The 15164-nt window shown below is 47.3% G+C and overlaps 1 protein-coding gene across 2 annotated transcripts in view; it reads left to right on the top strand.

Moving 5' to 3' along the window:
- The window catches only part of IL6R (interleukin 6 receptor), a 63908-nt gene extending 53634 nt beyond the window's left edge, over nt 1-10274 (top strand). The window contains exon 10 of one of the 2 annotated variants that reach the window (XM_032154433.2): nt 5931-10274. In XM_032154433.2, the coding sequence (XP_032010324.1) occupies nt 5931-6177 (247 nt within the window). In that variant the 3' untranslated portion in view covers nt 6178-10274. The remainder of the gene's footprint in view (nt 1-5930) is intronic. The other variant, XM_058439240.1, reaches the window with a different exon arrangement.
- Nucleotides 10275-15164: the final 4890 nt, after the last annotated feature.

Below are 15164 nucleotides of genomic sequence, written 5' to 3'. Positions count from 1 at the left end.
TGTGTTGTAACGGCTAATACAGGAGTATTAGGTTGGTAACAGACCTGGTTTGCTATTCTGCTGATGATGCTTGGACACTGGCTGGTTGCTCAACAACCAGAGTCCCTGCAGGCACAGACAGGGCCAGTGCCCTGTGCTGAGAACATGCCAGGAATTTATTTCCTAGCCTAGTGAGTTTCCATTTTCTTCTGTATAAGGCAAATTTGTTTGGAAAGAGGCCAATTATTTCAAGTGATGAAGAAGCCTTCTTTTCCCCAAATCCCCTCTGTCTAGCAAAGAGTATAAACTTAGAAATACCGTGGGGCTCTCGGCTGCCAAAATGGCTGAACTATGGTTACCGTGGGATGGCCACATTTACAGTAGGTGAAGGTTGACTTCATCCTGCCAGTCTGTATTATATTTTTTTGTATGGCCCTAAATATTTTTCCAGCAATATCAGTGAATTTTTTCTTTGTTTTTTATTACTCATTCTTTTTTTCTGAATCATAGATGATTTTTTAAAATTTAAATATGCTATCGAAAAGGCTTGCCATCTTACAGGGGCCAATTCCTCCCACCCTATTCCCTGTCCCCCACTGATTCTCTGTATTTTAGGTTATCAGGCACTGGGAAAATAGAATTCTCCTAGTAGAGAATTATTTTTCTGCATATTTATCTAGAATGAACTTACATCATTAAGTGAGGACTTCCTATGTGTATGCCTATGACTTAAACATCATTTTGTTTTGAATGTAGTGTATCATTCCGGTATTTTAAAATCAGAGCTTCTGCTACCTCCACAGCTGGGGGACGGGCAGAGGGCCTTTCATGGTGTTCTGGGCCATGGAGGTGGCTGGGTGCAGTGGGCACTGTCTGTGGCCTTTGGGGTAAAAGGGGTGGCACCTTGGTTTCTACATATCTTTCTAAAAAAGAGTGAGAGTTTTGAGCATTTTAAAAAACTTCTTTTAGCTACAGAATCTTTTCTTTAAACAAAACCTTTTGAAGCCCAAATATGTAAAATAGATAAAAGGTGGAGGTCAAGGTGCAAAAGGAGGCAGCAGAGAGCTCATCTGCTTCTTCTTTCTGCTCGCCCCGTGTCCTCTCCAGCCCCCAGGCCCTGCTCACACCCATCCAGGCCAGCTCTGGACACCCTCAGGTTGGCTGGTTTCAAAGTCCTCTTTGAGTTCAGTGATTTTCAGAAAAGAATTCATACTCTCCTTAGAATATTTCAAAAGGAAAGCTCACCTTTCTTTGCTACCCATTCAGTTACTTTGAAAAAAAACTGAGGACACAGATTGCTTCCATATTAGGTCAATAGGGACTTAAAAAATACATACATACACACATACATATGTATGTGATATGTGATTATTACCGGAGATTTGCTAAACAATGACAAATGGAAAAAAATATATGTCATCCAAAGAGAACCACTGTTAATTTTCAAAATGTAAATGTAACTGAAGTCTAACAAACATACAGAAAAGTTCCCACATCATGTGTACAGCGCCATGAAGTGTACACACCCATGTCATTATAATTATAATCAGATGCACGTGGCAAGTCAAGATGCCAAGACACCAGGTTGCAGCAGAGAAAGAGGTTTAATCAGAGGGTCATCTAAGGAGGAGATGGGAGGAAACCTCTGTAGGGTCTAGCCGTACGGAGCTTAGCAAGTGTTCTCCCTGTGTGCGGAGATGAGAGATTGTAATAAATAAAGACATAAGACAAAGAGATGAAGAGAAAGCACCTGGGCCTGGGGGACCACTACTATCAAGATGCGGAGACCGGTAGTGGCCTCGAATGTCTGGGCTCGCTGATATTTACTGCATACAAGACAAGGGGGCAGGGTAAGGAGGGTAAATCTTCTAAGTGATTGACAAGGTGAAGCAAGTCATGTGATTACAGGATAGGCGGCCCTTCCCTTTTAGGTAGCTGAAGCAGAGAGAAGGCAGCATATGTCAGCGTTTTCTTCTCTGCACTTATAAGAAAGATCAAAGACTTTTCAGACTTTCACTATTTCTTCTACCGCTATCTACTATGCACTTCAAAGAGGAAGCAGGAGTGCGGGAGGAGCATGAAAGTGGACAAGGAACGTGACCATTGAAGCACAGCACCGCAGGGAGGGGTTTAGGCTTCCGGATGACTGCAGGCAGGCCTAGATAACATCCAGCCTCCCACAAGAAGCTGGTGGAGGACAGTGTTCCCTGACTCCTCCAAGGAAAGGAGACTCCCTTTCGTGGTCTGCTAAGTAACAGGTGCCTTCCCAGACACTGGCGTTGCCGCTTGACCAAGGAGCCCTCAAGCGGCCCTTATGCGGGCGTGACAGAGGGCTCACCTCTTGCCTTCTAGGTCACTTCTCACAATGTCCCTTCAGCACCTGACCCTATACCCGCCGGTTATTCCTAGGTTATATTAGTAATGCAACAAAGAGTAATATTAAAAGCTAATGATTAATAATGTTTAGAATAATGATTGATAATTGTTCATGATCATCTCTATATCTAATTTGTATTATGACTATTCTTATTCTAACTATTTTATGTATTATACTGAAACAGTTTGTGCCTTCAGTCTTGCCTTGGCACCTAGGTAATCCTCCGCCCACACCTCAAATCCATCTCCCCAAGGAATTTGGGGCTAGGGTTGTAAAAATGTTGGACTGGGCCAAAGTGTGGGGATGGTTGACTGGTTGCAGGGTGTAGGGTGAGGTCCTGGGACAAGGAGATGAAGAAGCTGTCTTCTCATGCCAATCCCATTCCTCTGTGAGGGTCTTCAAACTGGTTGCTGGAATTCGGGGTCTGTAAAACATCTTAAGTGATCCTTAAACAAAAGTCTTAGGATGCTAGTGTCAGAAGTCATATCTACAGAAACAACAGGGATGCAGATGGTCAGTGTCTAGGGCTACGTGACTTTTTGCCATAAGGAAATGGGCCAAAGTGCAGCCTGATTACTGCTTCATTATAACTATTAATATATTTCTGTCCAGAACCCAGCATGCAATTTTTGTCAACCCTGTGGAGATGGTTTCACAATCAACACCCAGATCAAGAACACTTAATATTTAGACAAATTTCCTGAGTCTTTTTCCTCTGCCTAGTTTCTTGTTTGTTTTTACACAGCCATGATTATTCTGTATCCTCAGCTCTGCATCCTGCCTTTCACACTTAGCACTATAACCTAGGCATTCTTTCCCATTAGTACAAATTCTTTGTAAATCTCACTTTTTTTTTTTTTTTTTGAGACGGAGTTTCACTCTTATTGCCCAGGCTGGAATGCAATGGTGCGATCCCAGCTCACTGCAGCCTCCGCCTCCTGGGTTCAAGCAGTTCTCCTGCCTCAGTCTCCTGAGTAGCTGGGATTACAGGCGCCTGCTACCATGCCCGGCTAATTTTTGTATTTTTTAATAGAGACAGGGTTTCACAATGTTGGTCAGGCTGGTCTCGAACTCCTGACCTCGTTATCTGCCCGCCTCGGCCTCCCAAAGTGCTGGGATTACAGGCGTGAGCCACCGTGCCTGGCCATAAATCTCACTTTCATTAGCTGTAGTATTAGGTGGATATACCAATTTCTCTTAATCAACCTCCTATTACTCCTAATTGGTGGCACCCAAACATTACCAATTATTTGGGTGTTATTTTGCTTTTATTTTATTTATTTATTTAGACATATCACTCTGTCGCCCAGGCTGGAGTGCAGTGGCACGATCTCAGCACACTGCAACCTCTGCTTCCTGGGTTCAAGCAATTCTCCAGCCTCAGCCTCCCAAGTAGCTGGGATTACAGGCATGCACCACGACACCTGGCTAATTCTTTTTTAGTAGAGATAGGGTTTTGCCACATTGGCCAGGCTGGTCTTGAACTCCTGACCTCAAGTGATCCACCCACCTCGGCCTCCCAAAGTGCTGGGATTACAGGCGTGAGCCACCACACCTGGCCTTATTTTGCTTTTATAAAAAACACTGTGTTGAACATCTTTGTGCATAAAGGTTTTTTTTTTTTATAGCTATGTTCTTTCTTTTCCCAGAAGTAGAATTCCTGGGTCAGAGAGTCTGAATTCTTTGAAATCCAAAGTGTAATGACTCTCTCCTCAGTCCTTTCCTACAGGAGAACTCCATTCAATGACTCAGCATAGCTCCAGTCAGCAGCCTGCTGGGCTCTCTTCCTGTGTGGTGTCCACATGGTGAAGCCCTAAATAACATTCTGCAGATTGTTTATTCCATTTGGATACTAAGCTAAAAGCCAGTGGCAGATTTGGAGCCAACTATTAATTATTTATCATAACAAGGACAGGAATAACCTGTCGATATAAAAAGAAACCCAAGGAAAATCCCCAAATCTTGTTTTTGACATTGGTTTCCCCTCCTCTTTCCCAGCCCTTCCTGGAGTAACTGATCTTCCATGGAACTGAGGGAGGCCACCTTGTTCCCACTTTGGGGTTAGTAGGCATGTCAGTCACAAAGTGGGAAGCAAGAGGGAGGGGCTGAGGCTTGGGGCACTGGCCACCCTGGCACAGTTGAAGGGCCCCTTCAGGAAGGGGACGTGACTGTGCTTTTGAAGATCCATGTCACCATTTCATCTTTCTTTGAGCTGTCAAGTGACTTTTCTCAGTTACTGAGCCCTGGCTTTGGGCCCAGAGTGGAGCACTGTGAACGAAGCTGTGATCAGAGAGATGTCTATCTCCTTCCTGTGTAGCATTGACTTTCCTGTCAGATGAGTCAAATTGTGGCCAGTGGTGCCCACAGTTGAGTCTGTGGGAACTCACCAGCATGGTGGGAGTGGACCCAGAGGCACAGGGAGAACTGGGGAGGTCGGCAACATTAGGAGCAAGAGGAACAGGAGGGCAGTTGAGGGAGCAGTGGGACCCTTTTCCTGCTATTACATGGCGGTTGCAAATTATCTGCCTCCTGCCAGCCTTACTTTGACTGAGAGGCCCATTTTCTTTCCCTACTAAAATAATACTTTCTTTTTCTTTTCTTTTCTTTTTTTTGAGACAGAGTTTCGCTCTTGTTGCCCAGGCTGAAGTGCAATGGCACGATCTCGGCTCACTGCAACCTCTGCCTCCCGGGCTCAAGCGATTCTCCTGCCTCAGCCTCCCAAGTAGCTGGGATTACAGGTGCCTGCCACTAAGCCTGGCTAATTTTTGTATTTTTAGTAGAGACGGGGTTTCACCACGTTGGCCAGGCTGGTCTTGAACTCCTGACCTCAGTTGATCTGCCCACCTCGGCCTCCCAATGTGTGGGGATTACAGGCGTGAGCCACCGCGCCCGGCCTATTTTTCTCTTTTTCAAGTAAATGGATTTGGGACTGATGGTGTGTACCTAATGAACAGCCTCTGGAATGGGACAATTAAGGGACTGTTAAGTGACTTTTTAGTGCCTCAGTTTCCTCACTTGTAAACTGGACCAATAATACACATCTATTTCCTTGGGAGTGTTTTGGAAACTCACCAACTCTTCAGAGTATGGTGAACTCCCTGGTGATAAAAACAGTCGGGTCGAGTGTGCCGGCTCATACCTGTAATCCTAGCACTTTGGGAGGCTGAGGCGGGTGGATCGCTTGAGCCCAGGAATTCAAGACCAGCCTGAGCAACATGGCAAAACCCTGTCTCTATGAGAAATACAAAAATCAGCCAGATGTAGTGGCACACACCTGTAGCCCCAGCTGCTCAGGAGGCTGAGGTGGGAGAATCACCTGAGCCCAAGGAGGTTGAGGCTGCCGTGGGCTGAGATTGCACCACTGCACTCCAGCCTGGGTAACAGGGCAAGACCCTGTCTCAAAACAAACAAATGAACAGAAAACGAAAAGACAGCTGATAGTTATTGCTCCTTTGAGCTGAAACCTGGGAGTGCCAGGCCACCAGGGCAGCCAGCTGTTGGTGTTTTCCACTGTGGGCTTGTCACAGGGGAAGCTAAACATCTGTGTGGTTTGTCTTTGTGTGTTTGTGTGAAGGTTCAAGAAGACGTGGAAGCTGCGGGCTCTGAAGGAAGGCAAGACAAGCATGCACCCGCCGTACTCTTTGGGGCAGCTGGTCCCAGAGAGGCCTCGACCCACCCCAGTGCTTGTTCCTCTCATCTCCCCACCGGTGTCCCCCAGCAGCCTGGGGTCTGACAATACCTCGAGCCACAACCGACCAGATGCCAGGGACCCACGGAGCCCTTATGACATCAGCAATACAGACTACTTCTTCCCCAGATAGCTGGCTGGGTGGCACCAGCAGCCTGGACGCTGTGGATGACAGAACACAAACGGGCTCAGCAAAAGATGCTACTCACTGCCATGCCAGCTTATCTCAGGGGTGTGCGGCCTTTGGCTTCACGGAAGAGCCTTGTAGAAGGTTCTACGCCAGGGGAAAATCAGCCTGCTCCAGCTGTTCAGCTGGTTGAGGTTTCAAACCTCCCTTTCCAAATGCCCAGCTTAAAGGGGTTAGAGTGAACTTGGGCCACTGTGAAGAGAACCGTATCAAGACTCTTTGGACACTCACACGGACACTCAAAAGCTGGGCAGGTTGGTGGGGGCCTCAGTGTGGAGAAGCTGCTGGCAGCCCATCCCGCAACACCTCTGCACAAGCTGCACCCTCAGGCAGGTGGGATGGATTTCCAGCCAAAGCCTCCTCCAGCCGCCATGCTCCTGGCCCACTGCATTGTTTCATCTTCCAGCTCAAACTCTTAAAACCCAAGTGCCTTTGCAAATTCTGTTTTTCTAAGGCTGGAGACGGCTTTTACTTAAACTGCCAAGGCTGGGGGAAGAAGCTCTCTCCTCCCTTTCTTCCCCACAGTTGAAAAACAGCTGAGGGTGAGTGGGTGAATAATACAGTATCTCAGGGCCTGGTCGTTTTCAACAGAATTATAATTAGTTCCTCATTAGCATTTTGCTAAATGTGAATGATGATCCTAGGCATTTGCTGAATACACAGGCAACTGCATTGGCTTTGGGTTGCAGGACCTCAGGTGAGAAGCACAGGAAGGAGAGGAGAGGGGCACAGGGTCTCTACCATCCCCTGTAGAGTGGGAGCTGAGCGGGGGATCACAGCCTCTGAAAACCAATGTTCTCTTTTCTCCACCTCCCACAAAGGAGAGCTAGCAGCAGGGAGGGCTTCTGCCATTGCTGAGATCAAAACTGTTTTACTGCAGCTTTGTTTGTTGTCAGCCGAACCTGGGTAACTAGGGATGATAATATTAAGGAAGACAATGTGAAAAGAAAAATGAGCCTGGCAAGAATGCATTTAAACTTGGTTTTTAAAAAACTGCTGACTGTTTTCTCTCAAGAGGGTGGAATATCCAATATTCGCTGTGTCAGCATAGAAGTAACTTACTTAGGTGTGGGGGAAGCACCATAACTTTGTTTAGCCCAAAACCAAGTCAAGTGAAAAAGGAGGAAGAGAAAAAATATTTTTCCTGCCAGGCATGGTGGCTCACGCCTGTAACCCCAGCACTTCGGGAGGTCGAGGCGGGAGGATCACTTGAGTCCAGGAGTTTGAGATCAGCCTGGGCAATGTGGTAAAACCCCATCTCTACAAAAAGCATAAACATTAGCCAAGTGTGGTAGAGTGCGCCTGAAGTCCCAGATACTTGGGGGGCTGAGGTGGGAGGATCTCTTGAGCCTGGGAGGTCAAGGCTGCAGTGAGCCGAGATTGCACCACTGCACTCCAGCCTGGTTGACAGAGCAAGTGAGACCCTGTCTCAAAAAAAAAAAAAAGAAAAGAAAAGAAAAAATGTTTTCCCTATTAGAGAAGAGATTGTGGTTTCATTCATTCTGTATTTTGTTTTTGTCTTAAAAAGTGGAAAAATAGCCTGCCTCTTCTCTACTCGAGGGAAAAACCAGCATGTGACTACTCCCCCAGGCGGTTATGGAGAGGGTGTCCGGTCCTTGTCCCAGTGCTGAGAAGGAAGCCTCCCACGACTACCCGGCAGGGTCCTAGAAATTCCCCACCCTGAAAGCCCTGAGCTTTCTGTTATCAAAGAGGAGGTTTTAAAAAAATCCCATTTAAAAAAAATCCCTTACCTCAGTGCCTTCCTCTTTTTATTTAGTTCCTTGAGTTGATTAAGCTCTGCAAGAATTGAAGCAGGACTAAATGTCTACTTGTAACACCGTGATTAACCACTTCAGCTGACTTTTCTGTCTGAGCTTTGAAAATTCAGTGGTGTTAGTGGTTACCCAGTTAGCTCTCAAGTTATCAGGGTATTCCAGAGTGGGGATATGATTTAAATCAGCCGTGTAACCATGGACCCAAAATTTACCAGACCACAAAACTTTTCTAATAGTCTACCCTCTTAGAAAAACCACCACCATCACCAGACAGGTGCGAAAGGATGAAAGTGACCATGTTTTGTTTATGGTGTTCCAGGTTTAAGCTGTTAATGTCTTCAGTAAGCCGTGACTTTCATTGCTGGGCTTGTCTGTAGATTTTAGACCCTATTGCTGCTTGAGGCAACTCATCTTAGGTTGGCAAAAAGGCAGGATGGCCAGGCACGGTGGCTCACGCCTGTAATCCTAGCACTTTGGGAGGCCGAGGTGGGAGGATTGGTTGAGCTCAGGAGTTTGAGACCAACCTGGGTAACATAGTGAGACACCATCTCTATTATAAACAATAACATTTAAGAAAAAAAAAGGCAGGCAGGCGGTTATGGTGGTTCCCTCCCATCCCGCCACATAAAGTTTCTGAGACTTGAGAACAGCAAAAATGCTGTTAAAGGGAAATAATTAAGAATGAGAATCTGCAGCAAGGGTGATTCTGTGCCCACAGTTCTTCAATTCTTTATACCGTTTTACCCACATGTGGTGTTACCAAAGCCGGGCAGAACCATGCTAGCGGAAGATGTGAAATCCAGATAGCTCATTATTGCCAAGAGCTAGGCAGCTTTGATCTCCAAATTGTTACTGCTTTCATTTTTATTGTAATGGAACTGCTTTTTTTGTTTTGTTTTTTTGTTTCTGTATTGAAGAGGGTTATTTTCCCTTTATTTTTCATAAGCTAATGTAAATGAAGAAAAAATGTCTTCTCTGGGCTGTAGGCCTGGCTCAGTGTACACAGGTATACATCCTAAGCTCTCTCTGTTCGCTAATCTGTGTGACTGAACATGTGTCTCAATCCACGGGGCATCTCTACCTGTGTTTCTGCAGCATCCCCACTGCCTTGAGTCCCCAGCAGTGCTGTTATTTGCCTAACACCTGTAGCCATCTGCCACGCAGCCAGACATGAAACGCTGGGACAGAGACCATTTAGGTTAAATACGACAGCTTATCCTGCTGGGTGGGGAAAGTAAAAAATATGCTTGTTCAAGGCCTAAAGTAAAATGATGAATAATGTTTGTAGCATTAATGAAATATTTTCAAGAAATGTGTCCGGGGGTAGCACTGGCTATGTTGACGAGGCCTTTGGTAACTCAGAGAGCTCTTGGCCCTGATGGAGACTTGCCCTTGCACTTTCTTTATCAGGCTCTGAACTCACACGGAGCCTCTGGCATTTCCCTGCTGTCTTGGGAGAAAGGAAACTGGCTGCCGCGGCAGGTTGTGGAATCTGCTGCTGGAACCAGGCTGGAAGCCCACCTGGTAGTGAACAGGGCCCAGCGGGGCAGGCTGGGAGTGTTGTGGTCTATGGGTTTGTTTCCTGGAGAATGTTCAGGAATGTCTTCCCGGCTGCTTTGGTGCTGAGCTCTATTATCTCACAGCACGTCCTGAAGGCTAACCCAGGTGGGGAGGATGCTGACACAAGCTCCAGGTGGAGTTGGTGGTCTTAATTTGGAGATGCAGGGGCAACCCGTGACCGTTTGAGGCAAGAGCCCTGCACCCGGCTGTCCCGTGCAGCCGTGGGCAGGGGCTGCACATGGAGGGGCAGGCAGGTCAGTTCAGGGTCTGTGCCAGGCCCTCCTCAGTGCCCTGTGAAGGCCTCCTGTCCTCCGTGCGGCTGGGCACCAGCACCAGGGAGTTTCTATGGCAACCTTAGTGCTTATTAAGGAACATTGTCAGTTTTATGAACATATGCTCAAATGAAATTCTACTTTAGGAGGAAAGGATTGGAACAGCATGTCGCAAGGCTGTTAATTAACAGAGAGACCTTATTGGATGGAGATCACATCTGTTAAATAGAATACCTCAACTCTACGTTGTTTTCTTGGAGATAAATAATAGTTTCAAGTTTTCGTTTGTTTGTTTTACCTAATTACCTGAAAGCAAATACCAAAGGCTGATGTCTGTATATGGGGCAAAGGGTCAGTACATTTTTCAGTGTTTTTTTTCTTTTTACCAGCTATTTTGCATTTAAAGTGAACATTGTAAATGTTTGGAATAAATACTTTAAAAAAATACCCTTGAAATGTAATTATTGCTTTGGGCACCTGGGTCATCTAAAAAAAAAAGGCTTGCATGATTCATGAGGAGAAAGGAGTGAGGAAGGGTGGGCAATTAAGTAGAACCATTTTTGGGGGGTATCCCCTTAATGCAGGATTAAAGGACCGCTCAAAAGTAGGTAAGTTCAAGGAAGAGGCAGCAATTTCTCAGAAGGCTTTAATTATGAAAGTATTTCCCACACGAGTCCTGGGATTTCTGGAAGGGGTGTGCGGGATTTTGCCACGCTTACATCACATTACCAGGTGGTGGACAGGTGGGGAAGGAAAAGGAAGGGCCATTATTTGTCAGAAGACTGTTTATTGGACCTGGGAGGGGGTGTAACACTATCACAAAGGCCACCCTGAACTCTTGATCATCAGATAGACCGAATCCATCCCCTACTGAAAAGGATCTTAGGTAGGAAAAACTTGGGACACAGCCATCCACATCTTCCAAACAGAGGAAAAGCCATCATGCGGACTCTGTGGGTGAGAGCTGCTGTGTAAACAGCTCAGGGATGTGGAGGAGAGAACTGCAGGGAAGCCTGGAAATTATGTAACTCCACTCAAAGCCGGAGTGAGAGGCGCCGCCTCTGGGCCCCCACCTGGGCAGTCAGAGGAAAGCCCCAGGACAGGTGATGGCGGCCGCCATCTCCTTCAGGACACCATGCTCTCCTCTTTGAGGCTAGTCCTTGTCTGCAGAAAGTGACACAGGGACCAGATGTCACCCAGGAGGCCAGGCTGCATGGGCCGTGGAGGGGGCACAGGAGTGGGCACTGGAGCCAGGACGTGGAGGGAGCTGCCTCCCTTTCTTCATAGCATCTCCCAGAAGAACTTGGGAGAGCAGCTGGTGATTTCTGTAGAGGACGGCAAGGAACATGCAGTTATTGGAACAGCCTCCTAAGAAAGCATTTTTCTTATTTGCTGAGGCACAGGGCAACCAAACCTTTCTGCATATCTGTGAGAATTACAGGGCAGGGGCAGGAAACAGTGTTTGCCATCCTCCAGTAGCAGAGGTGTGCTGGCGAGATGAAATGCCTTCAAGGCCAGGTGCGGTGGCTCACTCCTGTAATCCTAGCACTTTGGGAGGCCAAGGTGAGTGGATCACTTGAGGTCAGGAGTTCGAGACCAGCCTGGCCAACATGGCGAAACCCCGTCTCTACTAAAAATACAAAAAGTAGCTGGACGTGGTGGCAGGCACCTGTAATCCCAGCTATTCTGGAGGCTGAGGCAGAAAGAAGAATTGCTTGAACCTGGGAGACAGAGATTGCAGTGAGATGAGATCGTGCCATTGCACTCCAGCCTGGCAACAGAGCCGGACTCTGTCTCAAAAAAAAAAAAAAAACTTGCCCAGCATGGTGGCAGGCACCTGTAATTCCAGCTACTAGGGAGGCTGAGGCAGGAGGATTGCTTGAACCTAGGAGGCGGAGGTTTCAGTGAGCTGAGATCACACCACTGCACTCCAGCCTGGGTGACAGAGTGAGTGAGACTCCGTCTCAAAAAAAAGAAAGCAAAAAAATAAAAGAAAGGTTCAAATGCAGCACTGCTGTGTACAAGGACTGGGGCGAGAGCTCAGAGCAACTCCTTAGGCAGAGTGGTGAGCCCGCAGGCCACAGAGTGAGGGGCCTGTTGCATCACCTTTCAAACACTACCCAATCTCTAATGTCTTTATGGAAGTTCCCATCTTCTGCAGGTGTGTGTCACTTAAAAAACAAAACAGGCCAGGCGCAGTGGCTCATTCCTGTAATCCCAGCACTTTGAGATGCCGAGGTGGGAGGATTGCTCAAGGCCATAAGTTCAAGACCAGTCTGGTGCACATAGCATGACTCTATCTCTAAATAAGAAAAAATAAAAATGAGAAAAGAGGAAATACATTTCCCTATACCTACAAAAAAGAAAAAAAAAAAAAGCCAGGTGTGGTGGCACCTGCCTGTAGTCCCAGCTACTCAAGAGGCTGAGGCGGGAGGATTGCTTGAGCCCAGAGTTCAAGGTTATAGTGAGCCATAATTGTGCTACTGTGCTCCACCCTGGGTGACCTTGTCTCAAAAAAAGAAAGAAACAAGCAAACAAAACAACACCAGTTCAGCCATGTCTTATTTCATACCCAGTTTTTGATGACAATCCACAACTTGAATAAAGTTTTTCAGTACTCTGTGTGTGTGTGTGTGTGTGTGTAAGCATTCACACTATAGGTGTATGCATTATTCAATTAAGGGTGTTCTTTATTCTAACTTCAAATTGCTTAATAAAGCTGCCCAATGTCCTGAAAAAAAAAATAGCTCACTGCATCATGGGAAGCTGCATTTTGATATGTTAGTATGATTTTTTAAAGAATGAAATGTATCACGAAGCCAGGTACAGTGGCTCACTCCTGTAATCCCAGCACTTTGGGAGGCCAAGGTGGGTGGATCACTTGAGGTCAGGAGTTCAAGACCAGCCTGGCCAACATGGTGAAACCCCATCTCTACTCAAAATACAAAAATTAGCTGGGCGTGGTGGCAGGCGCCTGTAGTCCCAGCTACTCAGGAGGCTGCCTGTAGTCCCAGCTACTCAGGAGGCTGAGGCATGAGAATCGCTTGAACCTGGGAGGTAGAGGTTGCAGTGAGCGCTCTGTCTCAAAAAAAAAAATTATCAGAAGGGCAACTTTATTCTATTTTGGTTTTTAAATTTGTATGCTGCTCTATAAGAGTTTTTAAATGATGGAGACAGGTACGGTGTGGTAGGGTCTGTTACCAGAGATAGATGAAGAGAGAAGTAAAAAGCAGAGGAAGCCAGCACCTGCATGCACCACTCACGCAGGCAGCACGTTTTCCTGCAGAACATAAATGCACCTCGGCGTGCAATGCGGCCAGCTTGTTAGAACCCCATTCCTGGCTTCACCCTCAGGGATTCCAGTTCAATAGTTCTGAGCTGGGCCCCCAGAAAGTTATATAAGCTGCCCAGATGGTTCTGATGAAGGTGGTGATCCATCCTGAGAGTGGCTGGACCGTGAATTCCACAATGAGGTGGATGCTGGGGGTTCCTCATACTTCTGGACCTGGTGGGCTTCAGTGGATCCCTTCTGTGGGTGGGCCTGTGCATCAGAAGGAGGCCAGGTGCCAACCTTCGACCCGGGCAATCACAGTAGCATGAGTATAAGTTCCACAGGTGATGCTGCTGTACAGCCAGCTTTGAAGATCTCTGTGCTGGGGACCGCAGGGCTAGAGGTAAGATTCACAGCAACATGTTTCAGTGGGTATTAATTAGGAAACAAAAATCTATGGCAGCAAAGCAGTACACCACTGGCCTTGATGGTTACCTAGAAGTTCACAGGCCCTTTGTGGTTAGAGATATCTACTAAAATTACCTAATAATAATGGCTACTGGCTGGGCACAGTGGCTCAAACCTGTAATTCCAGCATTTTGGGAGGCCAAGGCAGGGGGATGGCTTGAGGCCAGGAGTTCAAGACCAGCCTGGGCAACATAGTGAGACCCATCTCTACAAAATAATTTTTTTTTTTTTTTGAGATGGAGTTTTGCTGTTGTTGCCAAGGCTGGAGTGCAATGGCACAATCTCGGCTCACCGCAACCTCTGCCTCCCGGGTTCAAGCGATTCTCCTGCCTCAGCCTCCCGAGTAGCTGGGATTACAGGCATGTACCACCACGCTCGGCTAATTTTTTGTATTTTTGGTAGAGACGGGGTTTCTCCATGTTGGTCAGGCTGGTCTCAAACTCCCGACCTTAGGTGATCCGCCCGTCTCAGCCTCCCAAAGTGCTGGGATTACAGGTGTGAGCCACTGTGCCCGGCTCTACAAAATAATTTTTAAAAAACCAATTAACCGAGCATGGTGGTGCATGCCTGTAGTCCCAGCTACTTGGGAGGTTGAAGCAGGAGAATCCCTTTAGCCCAGGAGTTGGAGGCTGCAGTGAGCTGTAATAGTACCACTGTACTCCAGCCTGGGCAACAGGTTGAGACACTGTGTGTCGGGGGGGCAGGGGTGGAAGGGGAAGAGAGAAAAAAAATAATGGCAGCTGGGCGCTGTGGCTCATGCTTGTAATCCCAGCACTTTGGGAGGCTGAAGTGGATGGATTGCTTGAGCCCAGGAGTTTGAGACCAGCCTGGCCAACATGGCAAAACCCTGTCTCTACTAAAAATACAAAAAAACTAGCTGGGCATGCTGGCATGTGCCTGTAGTTGTAGCTCCTCAGGAGGCTGAGGTGGGAAGATCACCTGAGTGTGAGGCTGCAGTGGGCTGTGATCACACCACTGCCCTCCAGCCTGGGTGATGAGTGAGACCCTGCCTCAAAAAATAAAAAAGTAAATAATGGCTACCATTTACTGCCTCTCTACTGCGTGCTTTATAAACAGGATATTCTTCCTTAATGTGGCTGCAATGTAAGTATTCTCACCTGTTTACAGATGAGGCAACTGAAGCTTATATTGAAGATGGTGGTCCAAGATGCCCACGCTAGTTAAGAGGCTGAACTAGACTCCAAACCTGTGCCTGCTGGACTGGAAGGCTGGTGCTCTTTGCTTTGGGGGCTCCGGCCCCCAACCACTGGTGACCACCTCATGGGCTTCTCTTACCAAGCCCTTTCTCAGGCCAGGTGCCCTCACCCTGTGTGGGGTGGGTCCTGACCCACTCGCCCCGGGAGGAGATGGACCTGGTATCCTCATGTGGTTTGTCACATTTATCAGTGTGAGCTGGGGCTGGAGGCTGATCCATGGGAGTCTGAGCACACATACAAAGGCATGGCTTGGGGGCTCCCATAGGTGACCCTAAGGCAGCGGCAGCCAGAGATGGGTCTCAAAGGAGAGGGGCAAAACTAGTTCCTGACATAGTTAACTCTCTCTGATCAGGGACCAAATCAAGCCACT

The sequence above is a fragment of the Hylobates moloch genome, unplaced genomic scaffold, assembly GCF_009828535.3.
Source record: "Hylobates moloch isolate HMO894 unplaced genomic scaffold, HMol_V3 SCAFFOLD_5, whole genome shotgun sequence".
NCBI lineage: Eukaryota > Metazoa > Chordata > Mammalia > Primates > Hylobatidae > Hylobates > Hylobates moloch.
The sequence above is the reverse complement of the archived record's forward strand: the minus strand, read 5'-3'. Positions and strand labels throughout refer to the sequence as shown.